This window comes from Lycorma delicatula, chromosome 4 (assembly GCF_047948215.1).
Source record: "Lycorma delicatula isolate Av1 chromosome 4, ASM4794821v1, whole genome shotgun sequence".
NCBI lineage: Eukaryota > Metazoa > Arthropoda > Insecta > Hemiptera > Fulgoridae > Lycorma > Lycorma delicatula.
The window spans coordinates 59991966-60011739 of NC_134458.1; the positions used below are offsets into that span (position 1 = coordinate 59991966).

At 31.7% G+C, this 19774-nt stretch overlaps 2 protein-coding genes across 3 annotated transcripts in view; both read left to right on the plus strand.

Moving 5' to 3' along the window:
* The first annotated feature begins 3003 nt into the window (after positions 1 to 3003).
* On the plus strand, positions 3004 to 3615 carry LOC142322623 (zinc finger BED domain-containing protein 5-like). The gene has a single exon (XM_075361701.1). The coding sequence runs from the start codon at positions 3004 to 3006 to the stop codon at positions 3613 to 3615; it is 612 nt and encodes a 203-aa protein (XP_075217816.1).
* A 2642-nt stretch (positions 3616 to 6257) lies between these two features.
* Positions 6258 to 19774, plus strand: part of LOC142323443 (uncharacterized) — a 33689-nt gene continuing 20172 nt past the window's right edge. Inside the window, exons 1-4 of one of the 2 annotated variants that reach the window (XM_075363062.1) lie at positions 6258 to 6605; positions 9161 to 9377; positions 12218 to 12462; positions 16226 to 16405. In XM_075363062.1, coding sequence (XP_075219177.1) covers positions 6360 to 6605; positions 9161 to 9377; positions 12218 to 12462; positions 16226 to 16405 — 888 coding nt within the window. In that variant the 5' untranslated portion in view covers positions 6258 to 6359. Of the gene's footprint in view, positions 6606 to 9160; positions 9399 to 12217; positions 12463 to 16225; positions 16406 to 19774 lie in introns of both variants that reach the window. The other variant, XM_075363061.1, reaches the window with a different exon arrangement.

Genomic DNA, 19774 nt, shown 5'->3' on the forward strand with positions numbered 1-19774 from the left:
ATGAAATGTAGATTGGGGTTTAAAAGCCTGAAGAAAAGGTGTCAGATGAATCGGTGGAATTTAGAGAAGCTTGAGGAAGAAGAGGTAAAGAAGATTTTTCAGAAGGGCATCGCAAGAGGTCTGATTAAAAAAGATAAGGTAGAAAATGTAGAAGAAGAATGGGAGAATGTTAAAAAGGAAATTCTTAAATTAGCAGAAACAAACTTAGGCTGAACAAAGAGAACTGGTAGAAAACCTTAGGTTTCAGATGATATATTGCAGCTGATAGATGAACATAGGAAATATAAGAATGCTAGTGATGAAGAAAGTAAAAGGAACTATTGACAATTAAGAAATACTCTAAACAGGAAGTGCAAACTAGTGAAAGAAGAGTGGGTTAAAGAAAAGTGGAAAGAGAAATGAACATTGGTAAAATAGACGGAGCATACAGGAAAGTTAAGGAAAATTTTGGGGTACATAAATTAAAATCCAATAATGTGTTAAACAAAGATGATGATTTATAATACGAAAGGTAAAGTCGATAGATGGGTGGAATATATTGAAGAGTTATACGGAGAAAATGAATTAGAAAATGGTGTTATAGAGCAAGTAGAGGAAGTTGAAGAGGATGAAATAGGAGAAACAATACTGAGATCTGAATTTAAGAGGGTATTAAAAGATTTGAATGGCAAAAAGGCTCCTCGAATAGACGGAATACCTTTAGAATTACTGCGCAGTGCAGGTGAGGAAGCGATTGATAGATTATACACACTGGTGTGTAATTTTTATGGAAAAGGGGAAGTTCCATCAGACTTCAAAAAAAGTGTTAGTCATGATACCAAAGAAAGCAGGAGCATATAAATGTGAAGAATACAGAACAATTAGTTTAACTAGTCGTGTATCAAAGATCTTAACTAGAATTCTGTACAGAAGAATTGAGAGGAAAGTGGAAGAAGTGTTAGGAGAAGACTGATTTGGTTTCAGGAAAAGTATAGGGACAAGGAAAGCAATTTTAGGCCTCAGATTAATAGTAGAAGGAAGATTAAAGAAAAACAAACCAACATACTTGGCATTTATAGACCTAGAAAAGGCATTCAATAACGTAGACTGGAATAAAATGTTTAGCATTTAAAAAAATGTAGGGTTCAAGTATAGTGATAGAAGAACACAATTGCTAACATTAACAGGAACCAAACAGCAACAGTAATAATTGAAGAACATAAGAAAGAAGCCGAAATAAAAAAGGGAGTCCAACAAGGATGTTTCCTGTCCCAGTTACGTTTTAATCATTACATAGAACTAGCAGTTAATGACATTAAAGAACAATTTAGATCTGGAGTAACAGTACAAGGTGAAAAGATAAAGATGCTACGATTTTCTGATGATCTAGTAATTCTAGCTGAGAGTAAAAAGGATTTAGAAGAAACAATCAATGGCATGGATGAAGTCCTACGCAAGAACTACCGCATGAAAATAAATAAGAACAAAACGAAAGTAATAAAATGTAGTAGAAATAATGAAGATGGACCACTGAATGTGAAAATACGAGGAGAAAAGATTATGGAGGTAGAAGAATTTTGTTATTTGGGAAGTAGAATTACTAAAGATGGACGAAGCAGGAGCGACATAAAATGCCGAATAGCACAGGCGAAACGAGCCTTCATTCAGAAATATAATTTGTGTACATCAAAAATTAATTTCAATGTCAGGAAAAGATTTTTGAAAGTGTATGTTTGGAGTGTCGCTTTATATGGAAGTGAAGCTTGGACGATCGGAGTATCTGAGAAGAAAAGATTAGAAGCTTTTGAATTATTGTGCTATAGGACAGGGGTGGCCAACAAGTCGATCGCGAGGCCAATTTTGGTTGATCGTCGATCGCTCACAATGTCTGAGGTGGAATTCCGTGTACCATGGACTTTGAAGCGATTGTAGAAGACAAAACTTTCTAGCAATAGTTTAATGCATTCTGGGAATTTGCCAAGGTCATAAATTCCTAGAATTCTGACAGCCTGACACTGTGATCGCCCACCCAGCACAATACATTTTGACTTATGTGCTACACTTGTCACCGGACGCAACGCGTGAAAGCAACAGTTACGACTCGACTCATCGAAGAACAGTCAGTTAGATTTAATATTTGGTAGTGTCATACGGTAGCTTCTTTTCTTTTCTATTATCAGTATTATTATTAATCAATATTATTTATCCTCGGTGACCAATTTTTCTTCCGTTTAAAATGTAAGTACCTTTTCTTTGTTTTAAATTAAATTGCTTTTCTTACCTATCTATTTACTTTATAAGTTAATATTCTCGGCAACAGATCTCTAAACTGAGGTCATTACACTGAGAGAAAAATAAGGGACAGTATTACAAATATATTAGGAATAGCAATAATTCTATTTAAATTAAGAAGTCAGTATTGTAAACCGTAATAAATATATCCTAACTTTAACATACTTCTTGTAAATTTGAATATATCTATATTAGATTTTAATATACTTGTATTGCTGTCCCCGATCGTAATATGCAGTATTATTATTTCTCTCAATGTAACGGATATAATTGCCGCAGTTCATGAGTTTTTGAATTTTCTAGGAAAATATTTAATTCAATATTTATTCTTTAAATTGTCATATTTCTTTGCATTCTAGTATATCCATGAACATGAGTAGTAAACCGAAAAAATCGAAAACTTATCACTTCAATGAAGAATGGGAACTCGATTACTTTTTTACAATGGTAAGTGATTAATGTTGTTGTTTAATATGCCTTACCTCAGTAGCCATTGCTAAAGAGGGTAATCTGGAGAGATACTTTTTAGCTTTACATAACAAGTATCAAACAGATTATCCACCAAATTCTGAACTGAGAAAACATAAAGTTAGGGATCTTAAAACTCAATTAACAAATCAACAAAGCGTTTTTAAAAAGCCAAGGTTGAAGTCACAAGCAGTAAGCTATCTCTTAGAAAAAAAATGTAAGCCAGTTTCCGATGGTGAATTTGTAAAGGACATTTTTTTGGAAATGTCAGATTCACTTTTTAACGATTTTAAGAACAAAAGTAAAATTGTTGCTGCAATTCAAGATCTACAATTGTCTCGAAACACAGTGATGCGACGAATTGAAAGGATGAGTGGGAATGTAAAAGAGCAGTTATATAATGATATTAATAGATGTTCTTGTTTTTCCCTTCAGTGTGAAGAATCGACAGACATAAGTGATACAGTACAATTACTTGTTTCCGTTCGTATGGTTTTTAAGGATTTTACACCTAAACAAGAATTGTTGGGTATGATTTCTTTGAAGGAAAGGACTAGAGGTGTAGACATATTCAAAGCCTTTAAAAACTTGCTCAATGATTTGAAAGTACCGCTTTTTAAATTAGTCAATATAACAACGGATGGCACAGCTGCAATGATAGGTTGCAGAAATGGATTTATAGCCTTATGTCAAAATGAAGATGAATTCCCAGCCTTTTTGAGCTATCACTGCATAATTCACCAGCAAGTGTTAGCTAGCAAGAGACTAAACACAAAAGAGGTAATGGACATAGCATTTAAAATTGTTAATTCAATTCGAGGAAGTTCCCTCAAACGGCGTCTCTTCCAACTGCAGTGCGATGAAGGCCAACCTTAATTATTACTACATACCGATGTCAGATGGCTAAGCAGAGGTAAATTTCTGCAGCGATTTCGTGATTTATTGTCTGAAATTATAGATTTTCTTCATGAACAAGATGGAAACTGTGAAAATTGAAATAATGAAACTTGGGTTAGTGACAGCATTTCTTACCGATTTTACTTCACTATTAAGTCATTTAAATTTAGAATTACAATGTAAAAACAAAACAGTAATTGATACTGTCAGCTGCATAGGCGCATATAAAACAAAATTTATTTTGCTAATAGAAGATCTGCAACAAAATAATATGAGTCATTTTCCAAATATGGCAGATAACTTACAAAAACATAAAAATATTAATTATAAGATCGACAAATACGTCGCGGAAATCCAAAAAGTAATTGAAGATTTTGAAGTAAGATTCCAGGATTTTGAAAAAATTTAGGAAATTGTGGAATTTATATCTTTTCCTTTAAAAAAAGATTTAAGTGTGAAACGCATTAGCAAAAAAATTTCAGACATATTTCATATGGATCAAAGGGCATTAGTAAATGAAATTATAATTTTACAAACTGACTTAATCTTACAAGCCAGAAGATTTTTGGAAATATGTCAACCGCGAAAAATATCCCACTATCACCAAATGTTGCGAATATATATATTCTTGTTTCGGATCTACATACCGAGCGAATCGGCATTTTCATACTTGAAGCTAACGAAGACTAAACAACGTTCTGTCCTGACTGATTCCCATACTGAAGACTCATTATTATTATCTTTGTCAGGATATACATCTAATTAATGATTCCTTGGTTAGAGACATGCAAACTCAGTCTTCCCATTAATGTTAAGGCAACAAAGTAAATGCTAAATCTGTCTTTATCTGTAGCTACTTTGAATTAATAAATATTGTTAATAATTATCCATGTTCTTTTAATTCCCCTGGACGTGAGATTTTTGGCCCTTTAAATAATTATTGTTGTTGTTTTTTACGTAGATAGATAAGCCGTATATCTATATTTCAGTACGAGGTGTACTCAGCGAGCTATTGATAGGTTAGCAAAAAGTAAGTCATATTATTCTTTCATTATACATTTTCCTGGCCCAAAAAAACGCAAAAGTGAAATATTGTAATCAAATTATCAGCCATACTGTGCATTTTTAATACAACGTTTTCATATTTAGGAACAGATAGTACAACAACTTATACATTGCAATTGATAAAAAAATTAAATTGCATTTTAAGTTAGTAAAAATCTATCTTGAAAAAGTGTCGGAAAATCGAATTTTTTAGGTACTGCACCTACGGAATGCTGCTATCAAAAGTTGGGTCTGGAAATTTATTTTCTTCATGACCCTATATCTCGAAAAATAAAGTGATTTAAAAAATAATATATTTTACTTATCTACCCATACCTCGCTGGAATGCACCTTATACTGAAACACAGTGTATAATCAGAGTATGCATTTCACACCCCTTCTTCGCCCTTAGACTATGCCTATGACAAGTCGATCGCGACACACTTTTAAGATAAAAAGTCGATCTTATATACATAAAAGTTGGCCACCTCTGCTATAGGAGAATGTAAAAATTCAAATGGGTGGATAAAGTGACAAATGAAGAGGTGTTGCGGCAAATAGATGAAGAAAGAAGCATTTGGAAATATATAGCTAAAAGAAGAGACAGACTTATAGGCCACATATTAAGGCATCCTGGAATAGTCGCTTTAATATTGGAGGGACAGGTTGAAGGAAAAAATTGTGTAGGCAGGCATCGTTTGGAATATGTAAAACAAATTGTTAGGGATGTAGGGGGTATACCGAAATGACAAAATGAAACGACTAGCACTAGATAGGGAATCTTGGAGAGCTGCATCAAACCAGTCAAATGACTGAAGACAAAAAAAAAAATCAAGTAGAAATAGCGGGTGCTGCAGTTCCACAGTACCTATACGCGAGCCGCCACTGGATGTACTGGTCCTGTTATGTTAAAAATCTTCTACAGAATTCAAGTACAGATAATTCATAAAAGTTTTTCTTATTATTTCTGTCTGCAACTGGGAAGAGATTATATACTATTTGAATGTTTTATCCATTACTTTTGAGCATTCCCTAGTGCTACTTATGATTATTCTATTCCTCAAAAATGTTTGATTCATAATTGAATAAAATTATGTCGTCAAAATTAAGTCAAGAATAAGTTTAGTATATCAGCTTTGAGTTTCTATAATTTCAATGTTGTGTTGAAGGTTTTTTTTACAATTGAATTAAACGCAGGAGAAATCTTATTTTGTTTCTCCTTTCAGAATTGCCCTCAAATAAAAAGTTTATGAAAATGTATCATATGCAAAAAAAAAAAAAATCGCAGGAAATGTAAATCATTAATATAGCAATCAGAAAAAGCTCGAAAACGCTTAGCTGCAGGATAACTAGTAAATTTTTTGTTCTATTTGAATATCATTTTGTGCATCATGTGTTAAAAAGTACCATTTAACCACCATGTAAAATAATTAACTTGCCCAACAATATTCTTGACATTCATGAAAATCAGATTATAATTTTAATAATGTACTTTATATTATTTATCAAAATGATATTAGCCGTATCTGTTTCTAGTCGAATGTAAAGCAAATTGAATGAAGTAGTTGGCATCCTGATGTTATAGTGATTGCAGATTGTTTGAAATTACACAATATTTTAGGTTATGTTTAGGTAACGACTTTCAAGTGGTATGATTGTGATATCAGGTAATATATAATATGGAAAAAGTTAGTGTTAAAAGCGAAGGAGGTTCTAGAAGTACAGAAAATAAGGAAAGCAGGCATGACAGTGTTAAAAGAAGTAGTGAAAGGAGACCGACAGATTCGAATACACGAAAATTTGCTATTTTGTCATCAGAATGTGTGAGTAAAATTGCTGATAGTATCGGAATTTCTGACTTACCTGATGATGTTTTGTCGGGATTAGCGGAAGATACTTCCTATAAATTACGTGAGGTCATACATGTAAGTAATTGTGATATTAATGTCAATAAATCTTGCCTAAGTGTGGTTATTCCGTATGCTAACTCTATTAAGCTTAGTTTCAAAAACTTATACGCCAAGTGTAAAGTATTTGGTTAAAGGTTATGCATAAATTGCCAATCCATATTTTAATAATTTACAGTTTTTTTTAATTTTTATTTTTCATCTAGAATATAAAACTTCTGTTTTATCAGGAATACAGCTATCGGAAACACTAACTTGTTTGTAATATGCTATGAGAGGAAAAATAAATTATAAAAAGATATTTATTTATTGATACTAAATTTGTTTTCTGTATGTTCCACTTAGATTAAAAGTACTCAAGGTTGTCTGCCCCTAGCCTTAGTAATCGGAAGATCTGTTATATTGCTTCTCTCTGTTACATTATTATTGTATTTATCATCTGAGATAAAATTTAAAAAAAGAAAGATTTCCAGCATAGTGATAGTAGTGGTACTTGAAAATAAATCTCAGGTTTCTGAAATTTCCAGTCAGGATTATCAATATTTGGGATGTTCTGTACTGATATTGATTTCAGAAACAAAACTATCACACATATACAGAGAATCCAAAATTCCTGCCACATTTTCTCCTAAAGAGAATTCGTTAAATTTATCATATTAAAATTTTAATACACGTTATTTTTATCACTTTTCTCAAAATTAGATTCTTTACAAAGTTTAACTAGAACTTTTTATTTGTTTATAAGTAAATTAACAAAGTTATTTTATTCCAACCCTTTTAAAGTGTATTTTCTGACCAAAACTTTTTCTGTTTTACCACTTTTTCTTTAAAGCTAAGTGAGATAGAGATCTGGGACCACCTTTATTCAAAATCCATAAAGAAGTACCAATGATTATTTAATATTGAGTTAAATACATCATCTTTACCAACTGAGGACCAACAAATATTTCTTCTTTAATTTTTCCTTCACTTACATTCGGAAATTTCTGCCAGATGTACAAAAATCCGGGACTATCCTTCTTCATTGCTTTTACAAAATTTTTCATTAATCCTAGCTTGATATAGAGAGAGGGTGATGACATATCATCTTCTGAAGTAATACCGTAAAACAGAGGCTAAACAGAAAGAAAATTATTAAACAAAGTTAAAAATACCCATTTGTAAAAAAGAAATTAAAGAAAGCAATAGCATTGTAATCAATCAAATACTGAATCATTATTGCTCTGTCAATGATCTGCAGCCAGTGGGCCAGTCACTGTGTTATTGGTGGCAACGTGCAACAGTGATATCATCCTAGCATATGGTGAAGCATGCTTACACTACTCAACAAAAACACAAATGCTGCCACGTAATGGAAAAGTTCCAAAAAAAAAAAAAGAACTGTTTTAGATGTGGCATTAGTGTATGTTGGTCACAGTTGCAGTTAAGTGTTGAAATATTTTTTATGACAAAAATGTTTTATGTAGAATTGTGTATAGTCTGTAATATGAAATAATTGTATGGTAAATTGTGTACATGAATAAAATATATCTGTGCAGATTTTTAAGTTAGCGTGACTTTAGAATGATTAAAAGGTCAGGTAAGTTAGTGCTCATTGTTTCATAAGTATTAATTTTATTAATCTCCTTTAAATGTTATATGTACATTAATTTTCAAATTCTGAAATTTGTTCACTGTAATTAAAATTTTTTAGACATTGAAAGTAAATGTAACTTTTGTAAAGTAGTTGTTAATTAATAATTATAATGATGAAGTCAGGAACATTGGTTGCACTTCACTACAAATGTTAGCATTTTCAGTTGTTAATGCATAGCAGTTGATGCCACTTTAAATTTTTCTAAATATTACCAATAAAAAACAATTACTATACTGTCTATCATGAGTCATATAAAACAAACAGTACTATTGTTACTTGACTTTGAACGACAGCATTACAATAGGTGAATGTTTGCCTAGCAACTACTAGTTCCAAACTTCCATAAGAAATTCATGGGCTTTGCTACTCAACAGACTCAACTAACTGTCATTAGATAAATTGATGATCTTATTATTTTAAAATTTGTAGTTTGAATATGGATGCGAACACTATGGAATTAAGTACTAAAATTGTACTTTTAACTCAATAAAAACTGCTGGTGAACTGAACTTAATTGCAGTATTATTTGAGGGTTTCTGCAGATTTTTAGTTTGTAGTCACATTCACAAATTATTCCTCTCATATTGTTCTGAATGTTGTACTTTAATACTAATAATGCTGTTTATACAACACAGAAAATAAAGTAATTTTCTTCCATTGGCTCTTGTTTCATAAATCTAATCCGCATTTTTTCACTTTATAAAAGTCTTACACTGTGATGTAAACTATCTTCAAATGTTTATAGTTGTAATAATTCTATGTATATAAGTCAATGGTCCTTGAGGAGACTCCCTGTATTTGGCCATCTAGATATTATTTGTTGAAAGCCAATTATTTTAGCTGTATTACATTCCTCTATTAAATTTGAAATTAGAAGTGTTTATTGTGGGATATCATCTCATTTGTTATAGATAACTAATATTTTGTATTTTTGTAGAATTGCAGTATACTCTTGAAAAATACGAAAAGAAGAAAACTTTTGACAGAAGATGTTTTTAGAGTATTTGATAATTTTAATGTCCCTCCTGTGTATGGACATTTAACAGGAAATGAAACAGACTTTGTCCATATTCCCTCAGCAGAGGTATTTGTTCTTAATGACTTTGAAAGTGATATCATTGCAATGGCCACCAGTGATTTGGAGTTCACACAGTGTAAGGATCAGTATGTTAAAGGTAGGCGCTTAAGCAGAATCTTAGTATTTTTCTGGCCATTTACTCTAATTGTGCATGAACGTCAGTTAGCTGTGTAATGTGGAAAACATTTTGAAGAACAACTTTTTGTATGATTTACAATAGAGAAATAAAATCTTGGTTTTAAACTGTAGGCTGATCATTAAATTATAATCGGGATGTACGTTAAAAAATCAAGCATTTTATAAATTATTTTTTAACTGATCTTTATTAAAATAAAATCCCTTGTCAATTTTACAGCAAATCTTTTTTAATGTTACTTATTTTTACATTAAGTATGTTCATTATTTATTGGTTGCACGGGAACCCGTATTAAACATAACCTTTGTACACAACTTGACACGAGAACACTTATATACATATAATTTATTGTATATAACTTTTACTTTTAATGTTAATCAGAGGAGGTTAGCAAGCAAAGCAAGTGTAGGGTATGTTTGATTAAATTATGTTGATTCCGTGTAATGACAAATCGTGCATGTATATCAACATAACCTTTTTTTTTTATCAGTGTTGTAGAGAAATACCATTTATGTATCCCCCACAAGTTAGGGTGTTTCAGACTTGCATGGGTTTAGCAAGATACTGTTATTAAGATCATATGTGTGCCCACACCCTACCAACTAAAACTTCTATTTCACCATTCCTCTTAACCTGTGGTCGGTTCAACAATTAAGTATTACACAATCCCCAGGGGTGCCTTGAACTAAGGGAATCAAGAGTCCTTGTGCCTCATCACCATTGCCCATCTGCGCAAGTGCAGATGAACGATGATTCTGCAGAAGGCTGTTCTTCACCCCTTTGCTCTTTGGTCAATTCTTCCCTTGATGTCGCAGGACTTTTGCATCAATTCTTGTACCAGATCTTTAGTGCCTTTTATGTCTTTTCTGATCTAATCTTATGTCTCTTCTGATCTTTTCTGTCTTTTATTTCCTACCACCATTTCTAATTCTCCCTAGGAGCCCCTGACTGATCATCAGAACCAACTTAACTGGGCATGCTGGCACTCATGGCTGGGGCTATCCGCCCTGCCCTATAACTAATATCCCATTGTCTTCCTTCATCTTCCTTTGCCCAAATCACCGACGTAGCAAACGCACTAAATGCGCTCCAGTTAGTTTCAGAAGCCAGTATATGCTCCACTAGATTGTAGATTGTCTGGTCGCAGACCTTGTATCATGTATGTCATTCATGACACCCCATTCCGGGCAGGTGAACATTATATGCTCAGCTGTGTCTTCCTACTGTAAAACATGCAGCAGGGAGAACCTTTTCTACCAATTCGATGTAAATATCTTTCAAATGCACCGTGTCCCATAAATATCTGGGTTATATAAAAATTCACTTAACCGCTGTTCCTTCCATACCATGTCTCCAGATAGTATTAATGTCCTATTCCATATAGAGCCGTCACGTGCAGACCACCTCTTCTTCCAGATTTCCATAGCAGTCGATTCTGCCTTTACTTTACTGACACCCTCGTGTCTGAGTATACGCACTTTCACCTGCAGGTCCACCAGAAGGATATTGGCCATCACACATGCTGAATCATATGATGTTGTTCTATAAGCCAAAATCACTCCAATGAGAGCCTGCCTGTGAACTCTCTGCAACTTGTTTAGGTTCCTCTTAATCCTGATCGTTGCCTCCCAAACCGGAGCGATATATAACAGTGCTGAGGTGACCGTGGACGATAACCTTTTCCCCCTTTTTTTAACCTCTGGGACCACCATTAGGTATTGCTTCAGAGGATGAGATAAATGATTTGTAGCGTGTGTGAAAATGCCATGCCTGCCCAGGATTCGAATCTGGGACCTCTAGATGAAAGGCTGAGACACCACTACTCACGCCACAGTGGCCGGCTAACGTGAAGTAACCTAACCAAACATAACCTACACTCACTTTGCTCGCTAACCTTGTCAAATTAATGTTAAATCTACAAATTATATATAGATAAATGATTCAAGTTTACTAAAACAAGTAAAAGTCAAAAAACAATTGGATTTCAGTAGGGGTCCTGTATAACTGATAAGTACTGTATGTTCATTAGTACATATAGAGTAGTGAGAGTAATGGAGGAAAAGAAGCATTAATCATTTAAAATTTTGTCAGTTTTACATTAATAGTCGATTAATGTTAAGACAAATGTAGGTAAAAAATTTAATTGGGTATATTAATCCAAGGAGAAAATAATTTTTTACAAAAAATTTATCACATTTATTATGTGAAGTGTGTTTCAGTGTTTTGAAAGTTTTCATGACGGTTTGTAGGAGACAGTTTCATTATGCATTTCACAAACCGGTAAACCTGATACCTGTTGAATTTACATTTTTGAGGTTAAATAATTCGATACTTAGGAAAGTAGTGGAATGGAATTGGATAATTTTTTTTTCAAATTAAATTTTGTAATTTAGTCTATATTGTGGTAGTTATTCAATCTGATCTATTTTGAATTTATGATTTTATCATTGATCGGCTGATTTTATCATTGTATGAAACTGAAGCCTAAATTGTAGATCGATATTATGTTTAATTTATAATTGTTTTACTGTGAGTGACAACAATAAAGTAATTGTAATTCTATTCTTTTGTAGCACCGTCATTAGCGCTCAAGTTTTCTTCTGCTGGTGATTCCTAATTGAAAGTATTATAATTATATAATCCGGTTTGTAAAGCAATTGATATATATATTTACTACTACTAGTAATTATTATTTTGAGGGATTAGATATTGATCGATTCATTCATTCATTCAAGACTGTTATTTTATTATATAAATTTGATTATTTAAAATTTTTTTAGGTACATGGGTAGTAGTTGAGCCTGACCAACAAAGTGAAAGTAAAGATAATAAACAAAAAGATTCTAATATTAATGTGAAGCCGGGAACTAGCTCTGAAAATGTATCAACCGCTAATAAATCTTCACCAAAACCAGGAGGAAAACCAGATGATCCTCCTGGTACTACTCGGCCACCACATCATCTTTTAAATTATTATTTGCAGGTGTCCAAAGTTATTGTTGGTGGATCAACATCTCTCCTTGAGGTAAAAAAATAAACTTTTTTCACGTAAGGTTTAAGTTTCTGACCCATCATCATACTTTTTTTATTGTGGAATCAAAAAATGTAATAAGTTAGATCTATATGATACTGTTGGAAATATTTTATTATGTTGTAAACTACACCCTTAAATATTATATCATTTTTTAATATTTTTGTTTCTTAAAGAATTGTAAAAGAAAACAATTAATGTTTTCGTACCTGGTGAAAAACTGGTTTAGATAGTCTTACCATCCCTTGAAAGTAGGGGGATGAAGAGTTGTAATTTTATATTTTCTTTTACAGGCAATCATTCGCTTTCAATGAAACCATGAAAAACTGAACTAGTGCCCTTTTCAAAAAAGTTTGCATGTTATGGAGAATATCAAAAGAACTTATTTTTGGTTTATCTGTTCTGTACTAACAAAATCAGTAGAGTTCACTGAAAGGGAGTTTCCTTGTAAGATATTAGGGTTATATTGATGTTTAAAAAGTGTTAAGAACTACTACAGATTACATACTATTGATGGGGGTGTTTTTTTTAACAGTCAGCTAACTGATCTATTATAGGATACTTTTATCAGATACTTAGTAAACCTAGTTTTCAATTGGTGTTTTCTGTTGTTTTTGAAAGAGGGTGGTGGTTTGAGGCCTGGCTGAGACCTGGTTTTTTTTTTTAATACACAGCTCTTTGATGCTATGCCAGTCATTTTTCTGTTGTCATATTCTAATTGAGAATATATCCTCGTCAGGTGATTCAGGCCAATAAGCTAAGCATATGTGAAAAGGGGATGAGTTTGTTTATGGGCTTGTTGGATACTTCCAAAATTAAAATATGTCTTAAACCTTTTATGTACAAAGGTGGCCAATTAAAAATGAATAGCTTAATAATTTATACATTGTGGTTTTGTGATAGATTTTTCCCATTATTAAATAAATAAGAATGTATTATTCTGTACTTGAAATTGAAGAAATAATTATTGACCTTTGTTAGCACAGTAAGATTACAGAATAACATAGTTCAATCATATATGTGCATGTAATCATTATATGCTGTTGTTGAAATTATTCTTCTTTGCTGTAAGAACTTTAGCATCCTCTTAGGTTGTCAAAAGCTTTTAAAACTTAGATGATAAATAGCTGTTTAATGGGATCATTGAGTAAGAAAAAAAAGTATTTGTCCTTTTTTCTACTGCAGATGAGTGTGTTAGTTAAATTAGGTTATTGTATGAGCCTCCTGATAACCTCATCTTCTAGTCGTCAGGCTACTTGTACTACCAACAGATTGGAAATAGAATCTTTAGAAAAGCTCACAGGGATAGATGTGATCCTTATTAGATGTGATAGGTGTGATATATAGCTTCACTAAGGAAGCAATTACTCCATTGTGTAATGCCCCCTTAGCCTTACAGGTGGAGCCACTGTGCTGGAGATAGTTATAATTTATTACCTTTAAAAAACTAAATTAAACAATTAAAGATAAACTATATTGTCATAAGTGACTTCTGAAACGGTAAGAATTTTTATGTATAGTTTTCATTAACATTGAATGCTCCAAAAGCCAGTTAGCATCCTGTTGAATTCTTCCAGGTGACTGCGACAGACAGTGGTTGGCGTCAATTCTCCAACTTATTTAAACAGGTTTTATTGAGAAACAGCCAGTTCAGATATGTGTTTTTTTGCTGTACAGTAACTCTTAAATGTATGTATGTAATTATATGTTATTATTATAGCTCACTAAATATAGAAATTTAGTCTGAATTTCAGTTTCCTTGGAGACAAGACTTGACTACAAAAAGATGCATTTAATTTTGATGCAGATCTGAACTGACTAATCCTTTTGAGGAGGATTTACCAATTGACATTCTGAAAGTTGTTTTTAATTTAAAAATCAATAATCTGACTTTACCTAATGAATGAATTTAGTGAACACCTCAAAGATCATTGTACCACATGAATCACTAGAGTGAGGAAATGGAAACCAATTATGTCAGAGGGAGTTTCTGCTTTGGTTAGAACTCCTCTTTCATTTGGGTGCAATTCCTCTTCCTAGACTTGCTGATACAATATTGTTTAAGATCCTGTATTTAGATATTTCATTAGGTGAGAGAGATTTCTGAAGTTACTTGCCTCCATTTTAGTCCTCAACAACCAGCCCAGACAAATGCAAAATTTTGACCACTATGTGATGCATTTCACAAAAATTTGGTCAATATTTACACACTGTCAAGGAAACTTACTCATAGATTAATAATCCTTGTTGTGGAGAGGTAGAATGGTATTTCATGCATACATAAAAGGGGTTGACATAAATACAGCATAAAACTAGAACAGTTTCATTCCTTGTACAGTTAACTGAAATGATTGACTAGTTTTACATGTTTTTTGTATGCTTGATTCTCTGATCCAGTGTTGATAGCAAGGTCATATTATTTATTGAGGTAGCCCTTAAATAATTGGAAAGAAAATTAGGTGGGATTTTTATATTTTCATCGATAACTAGCATAATAGCATGAACCTTGCTCAAAAACTTTTGAAAAGAAGGATTTATATCACTTTAATTCCATAACATTAGAACTAATCACCAAAGAAATCCATTTCCTATCATATTACCCAAACTATATAAAATCAAAATTGCCAGACCTTTTACAGAGGATCGTCTATGTGTTTTCAAGTAGGATGATCACAGTGATGTGATAACCAGCTCTGAATTTTGACCAGACTTGATCATGGTGTTGAAACTGGAAGTAGTTGTTAAATATAATGAAGCGATGGATGGAATTTGATCAGGTTTTGGTCAGATGATGGTTTCTATGCAAAATGAAAAACAATAAAATGTTGTCAGTCCGCATTTTCCATTTTTCACTTATTAATTATTTCATATTCCAAAAAATTAATTCAAATTTAAAAGTCTCATTATATGATTTCTGTTTATCTGTAATAAATTTCCTGATTTTCTCATAATTTCATTGAAGAATTATTAAAACTTTACTTTACATGATTAAAACATGAATAAAAAAAAATTGACAGTGAAAGAGTAAAAACAGACATGAAATGTCTGGTTTTTACGGAGCATAAAAAAGAAAAGAAATGACACATTATCTATTGTGTCCAGATCAGCCAGTTCTGTGTGATATCATCTCGTATTTTGATAACTCTCACAAAAATTTAAGTGTTTAATTATTAGAAGTTTGTTAGTTGTAAACTAACATTACCATTGAAATAAAATTTAATTGTTTTATTTTAACTAATAATTTCTTTCTTACTATTACTTAATATTTTTTTTTTTTAAATAGAATTTTTTTAGATAAGATTTTACTATTACTTTTTTTACTGCGTCAATGCTGAAATGCCAATAATATATTTTTTAACATTAACAATTTATTTAGGAGCCAAGCTCTGAAAAAAATGTATTATTTGTTACATGTAACTGCGAATGCTGACTGATGTCAGAAGACAATCCCTGTGATTGCAGATATTAATCAGTGCTTGGCAGTTTTAAGATTAAGTCATTCACTAGACAGATAATAGCAAAATGGTCCAGCATGCATTGTTTTAAAGACTGATGAACATTTAGTAGTGTAAAGTACATAAACAATTTATTATTTTGTGTATAGCATAAAATCTCAGTGGTTCCTGAATAATGAACTGGTAACAAAGTGCTTTGTCTCTAAATTGAAAATCAGAAGTAAATTAATTTTTGTTTATGATACAGTGAAATTTAACTGAACTTTAGATGAAAGGTGTTTTTTGTTTCTTTTTCTTTATAGGTTGCTCTTAATGATTTAAGAACAAATCCAAATGTTGCCCCTGTTTGCCCATATTTTCTTAATTTAGTGGCACTTTCAGTTAATAAACTTCAGCGTCATAAGTGGTTAACAGATGCATTATTGTCTACAGTGAAAGCTCTTGTTGAGAACCCTTTCATTGATCCTAGCTGTTATCTTGCTGTAAGTATCATATATATATATATTACTATTTATAGTATTTTAATAAGTAACATTAACTGTTAAAATTATTAATCTTTAAAAAATACCAACAACATATATCGAACTGCACATGCATTCTAACTTAAGTCTAGTCTATGGGTAACAGTTTGTTGGATATGACTTTGGCCACTGGGATTTCATCCTTCCTTCATATCTCCTCCCAATTTCAAGGATGCTGTTCTCTAAGACATCAGATGTTAAGGAGCTGATAAGATCTAAGGAATCCAGATTATTGTCTTAGGGTGATAATTTGATGTTATCTGTTAGTTTGGTTACTGAAAAATCTTTCAGTGTTTTGTTTGCTTTTTTTAATAAGTTGAAATGTAAAGAGGTGGTATAATATTATGTTCAGATTTTTTATTCTTCAATATTTGCTATTAAGTTGCTCCATGATGAACTTACATGAGTAAAGTTAATGCTGTGTTATGTTCGACTCTATGTCTTAATAGTTGCGTGGAATATTTTTATGATTTTTTTTTCATTATGAGTACAGGTTTAGTTGGGTCTGGACATGTAAAAAAAATATATTTTTTTACATTTGTGGAAGAGTTGTTAATCTCAGTTTTAATAAATTGAGTTCAGTTAACTGAGTACAAGTCAAATTCAAAATAAGTTAAATTAAACTTATACTTCTTTTAGTGTAATCTAAATCCTCTAATGGTAAAACTGATGAAATATTTTGGTACCTTTATTTATACACCTCTATGTTAGCTTGATGCCATAGAAATATAATAGCCGCAATGAAAGACTTACAACAGCTATATGGAGTAACAAACTTTTAAACTTGATATGATCACTATAATACTACTGTTGTGTATTTAATTTTCACTAATGCATAAGCAGTTTGTTTATTTCAGAATACAATTTTGGTAAACACATATTAAGATAGATAACCACCTAATGTGGAAAACATTCACGAATGTCGGTGAAGTTAATATTTATTTGGTGGTGGTATGTTCAGCATGTGCAAGCAGAAATATTAACAAAAGTTTACAAGCATTCTGTGAACATCCTAACAGATTTTAGTTCATCAAAGAGATTTGTTGTTTGTCAAAATCAAGTGCAATTTGTTTGTTTGCAACTACTTCTATTTTTTGTGAATTTTTTCAGTAACTTCTTTTTATTGCAATTTTTCATTAAGTGTAAATACTTTAAAAAGCAAAATAATATATGGTAAAAATGAAAAATGTTTCCAGTTAATAGATTGTACAAGTAAAACCCAAAATATGACAAGCTTTGCATAAATTTCATTATAATAAAATATAAAATTAAAAAGAGAATTAAAAAACACAAAGAAGAAAGAGCAAGAAAATGAAAAGAATCAAGAAGAAACAACAGAGTTTGCATAGAAAGCATAGAAGATACGGAGAATGGAAATTATTACTCTTAAACGATCAAAAGGATAGGTCAGGTACCAGTTAGGATAAGTCTGAACTCAGTTTAGTGCCCGATAAAAGTGACACAGTTCACTTTGCTTCTGCACAGTGTGCGGGAGCATTTGGAGTTAGTGTTTTGTAACAAACAAATGAAGAATCTGTCTGAAGTATTCCATTTTGGACAGTGGTTAAAAACAAGAAGCTGTTGTTATTTGTGAACAGGAGTGAAAGTGACATTATGGTATTTGTTAATAAAGTGAAGGGTAGTTCATTTGTTTACAATAAAAGTAAATAATTCTTGTGTAAAGTGAATATGTGAATGATAGATGTTCACAGACAGAAGTGCTTTAATAATAGTTAGAAAAAATGAATATTATTAGTAATGTAAGCATATTTTCCTGATTAAAAGGTCAAATAAGTAAAATAAAAAACATTTTATTGATTTTTAAAATAAAGTAACAGTTTTATTGAATTCTTTAAAACTACTACCAAAGTCTGTCTAGTGTGCACAGTAGATCTAAAATGTACACTAACCCTTTATACTAAATTAATAAAATAATTTATTGCATTACATAATATTAATTTTCTTCTATTCTGAACTACTAAAATGTGCCATTACATTATACTAATAAATTTTTACATTATTAGAGAAAATAAAACACTGCTAGTGTTAGCTTGTAGGTAAAACTTGACAAGATTATATCTCTTTTTTTTTTGACTAATGAATTTGTAAGTCAGTCACTAGTAATAACTGAGGTAATAATGGATTTTGTATTAGGAATTATACAACCTAGATATAAATACACGATTTTTGGACATTATTTGGGGAAAAGTGAAAAAATAGCATTGTACATTAAAAAAGTAAAAGTGACCAAGAAAATATTGGGGAATATTTTATTGACCTGGTTTTTATTAATGAAAAAAAAAAATATATATATATATAAAAGGAGCTAATTATTTTAAATTTTATAAAGATTTTTATACATTTACAATCGCCTGACTTCTTAATGCTACAGAACTCAAAAATTTATGTCGTACTAAAATACAAATTATGAATTTTATACTTAACTGTATAAAAATTTATTCATTGTTAATTATAAAGTCAAGTATACAAGGTCTATAAATAAAGTAATGAGACTGGTTCAGAAAAACTTTTTATTTACAATCCAATTAATTATACATGGACTCTATCACCTTCGAAATAGTTCCCTTGGATAGCCACGCAATGCTTCAATCCTTCTTTTCATAGCAGTGTTGGAACTCGGAAACCAGATTATCCTTCAGATGGTTGGTTACATTTTTTTTGTATGTTTTCTGCTTTTCCAAAATGGTGTCCTTTGAGGTGTTATTTAAAGTCAGGAACAGAAAAAAGTCGCAGGTACTCAAGTCAGGTGAATAAGGTGGTTGAGGAACTATAGGAATGCTTTTATTTGCCAAAAACTCATTAATTGAGAGTGCAGTGTAACAAGGTGCATTGTCATGATGCAGTATGCAGTTGTCTTTGATGGCTGGTCTCACACAGGCAACTCTTTTTCACAGTCTTTCAAGAATTTCTCAGTAAACATATTGACTTACAGTTTGTCCTGTAGGCAAAAACCCCTTATGGACAATGCCATTACTATCGAAGAAACAAATTAGCATTTTGATTTTTGTGCTCATTTTTGCTTTTTTAGGACGTGGTGAGTTTGAAGTGTGCCACTCCTTGCTCTGGAATTGTGTTTCTGGGTCGTACTCAAATATCCAAGATTCATCACCAGTAATAACATTTTGTTAGAAAATCAGGTTCAGTTTCAATTTGCCCTAGAAGACTGCAGTACACTTTCACCCTGTTGTTTTTCTGTTCAACAGTGAGGTTTTTTGGGACCAATTTTGCACAAACTTTTTCATGTCCATTTCGTTTGTCAAAATTTGATGGATTATGATATGGTTCAAATTCAATTGTTCTGCAATCATT

Excerpts from the sequence above, each read along its gene's own strand:
- LOC142322623 (XM_075361701.1), top strand. The coding sequence starts at position 3,004 with ATGTCAGATTCACTTTTTAACGATTTTAAGAACAAAAGTAAAATTGTT.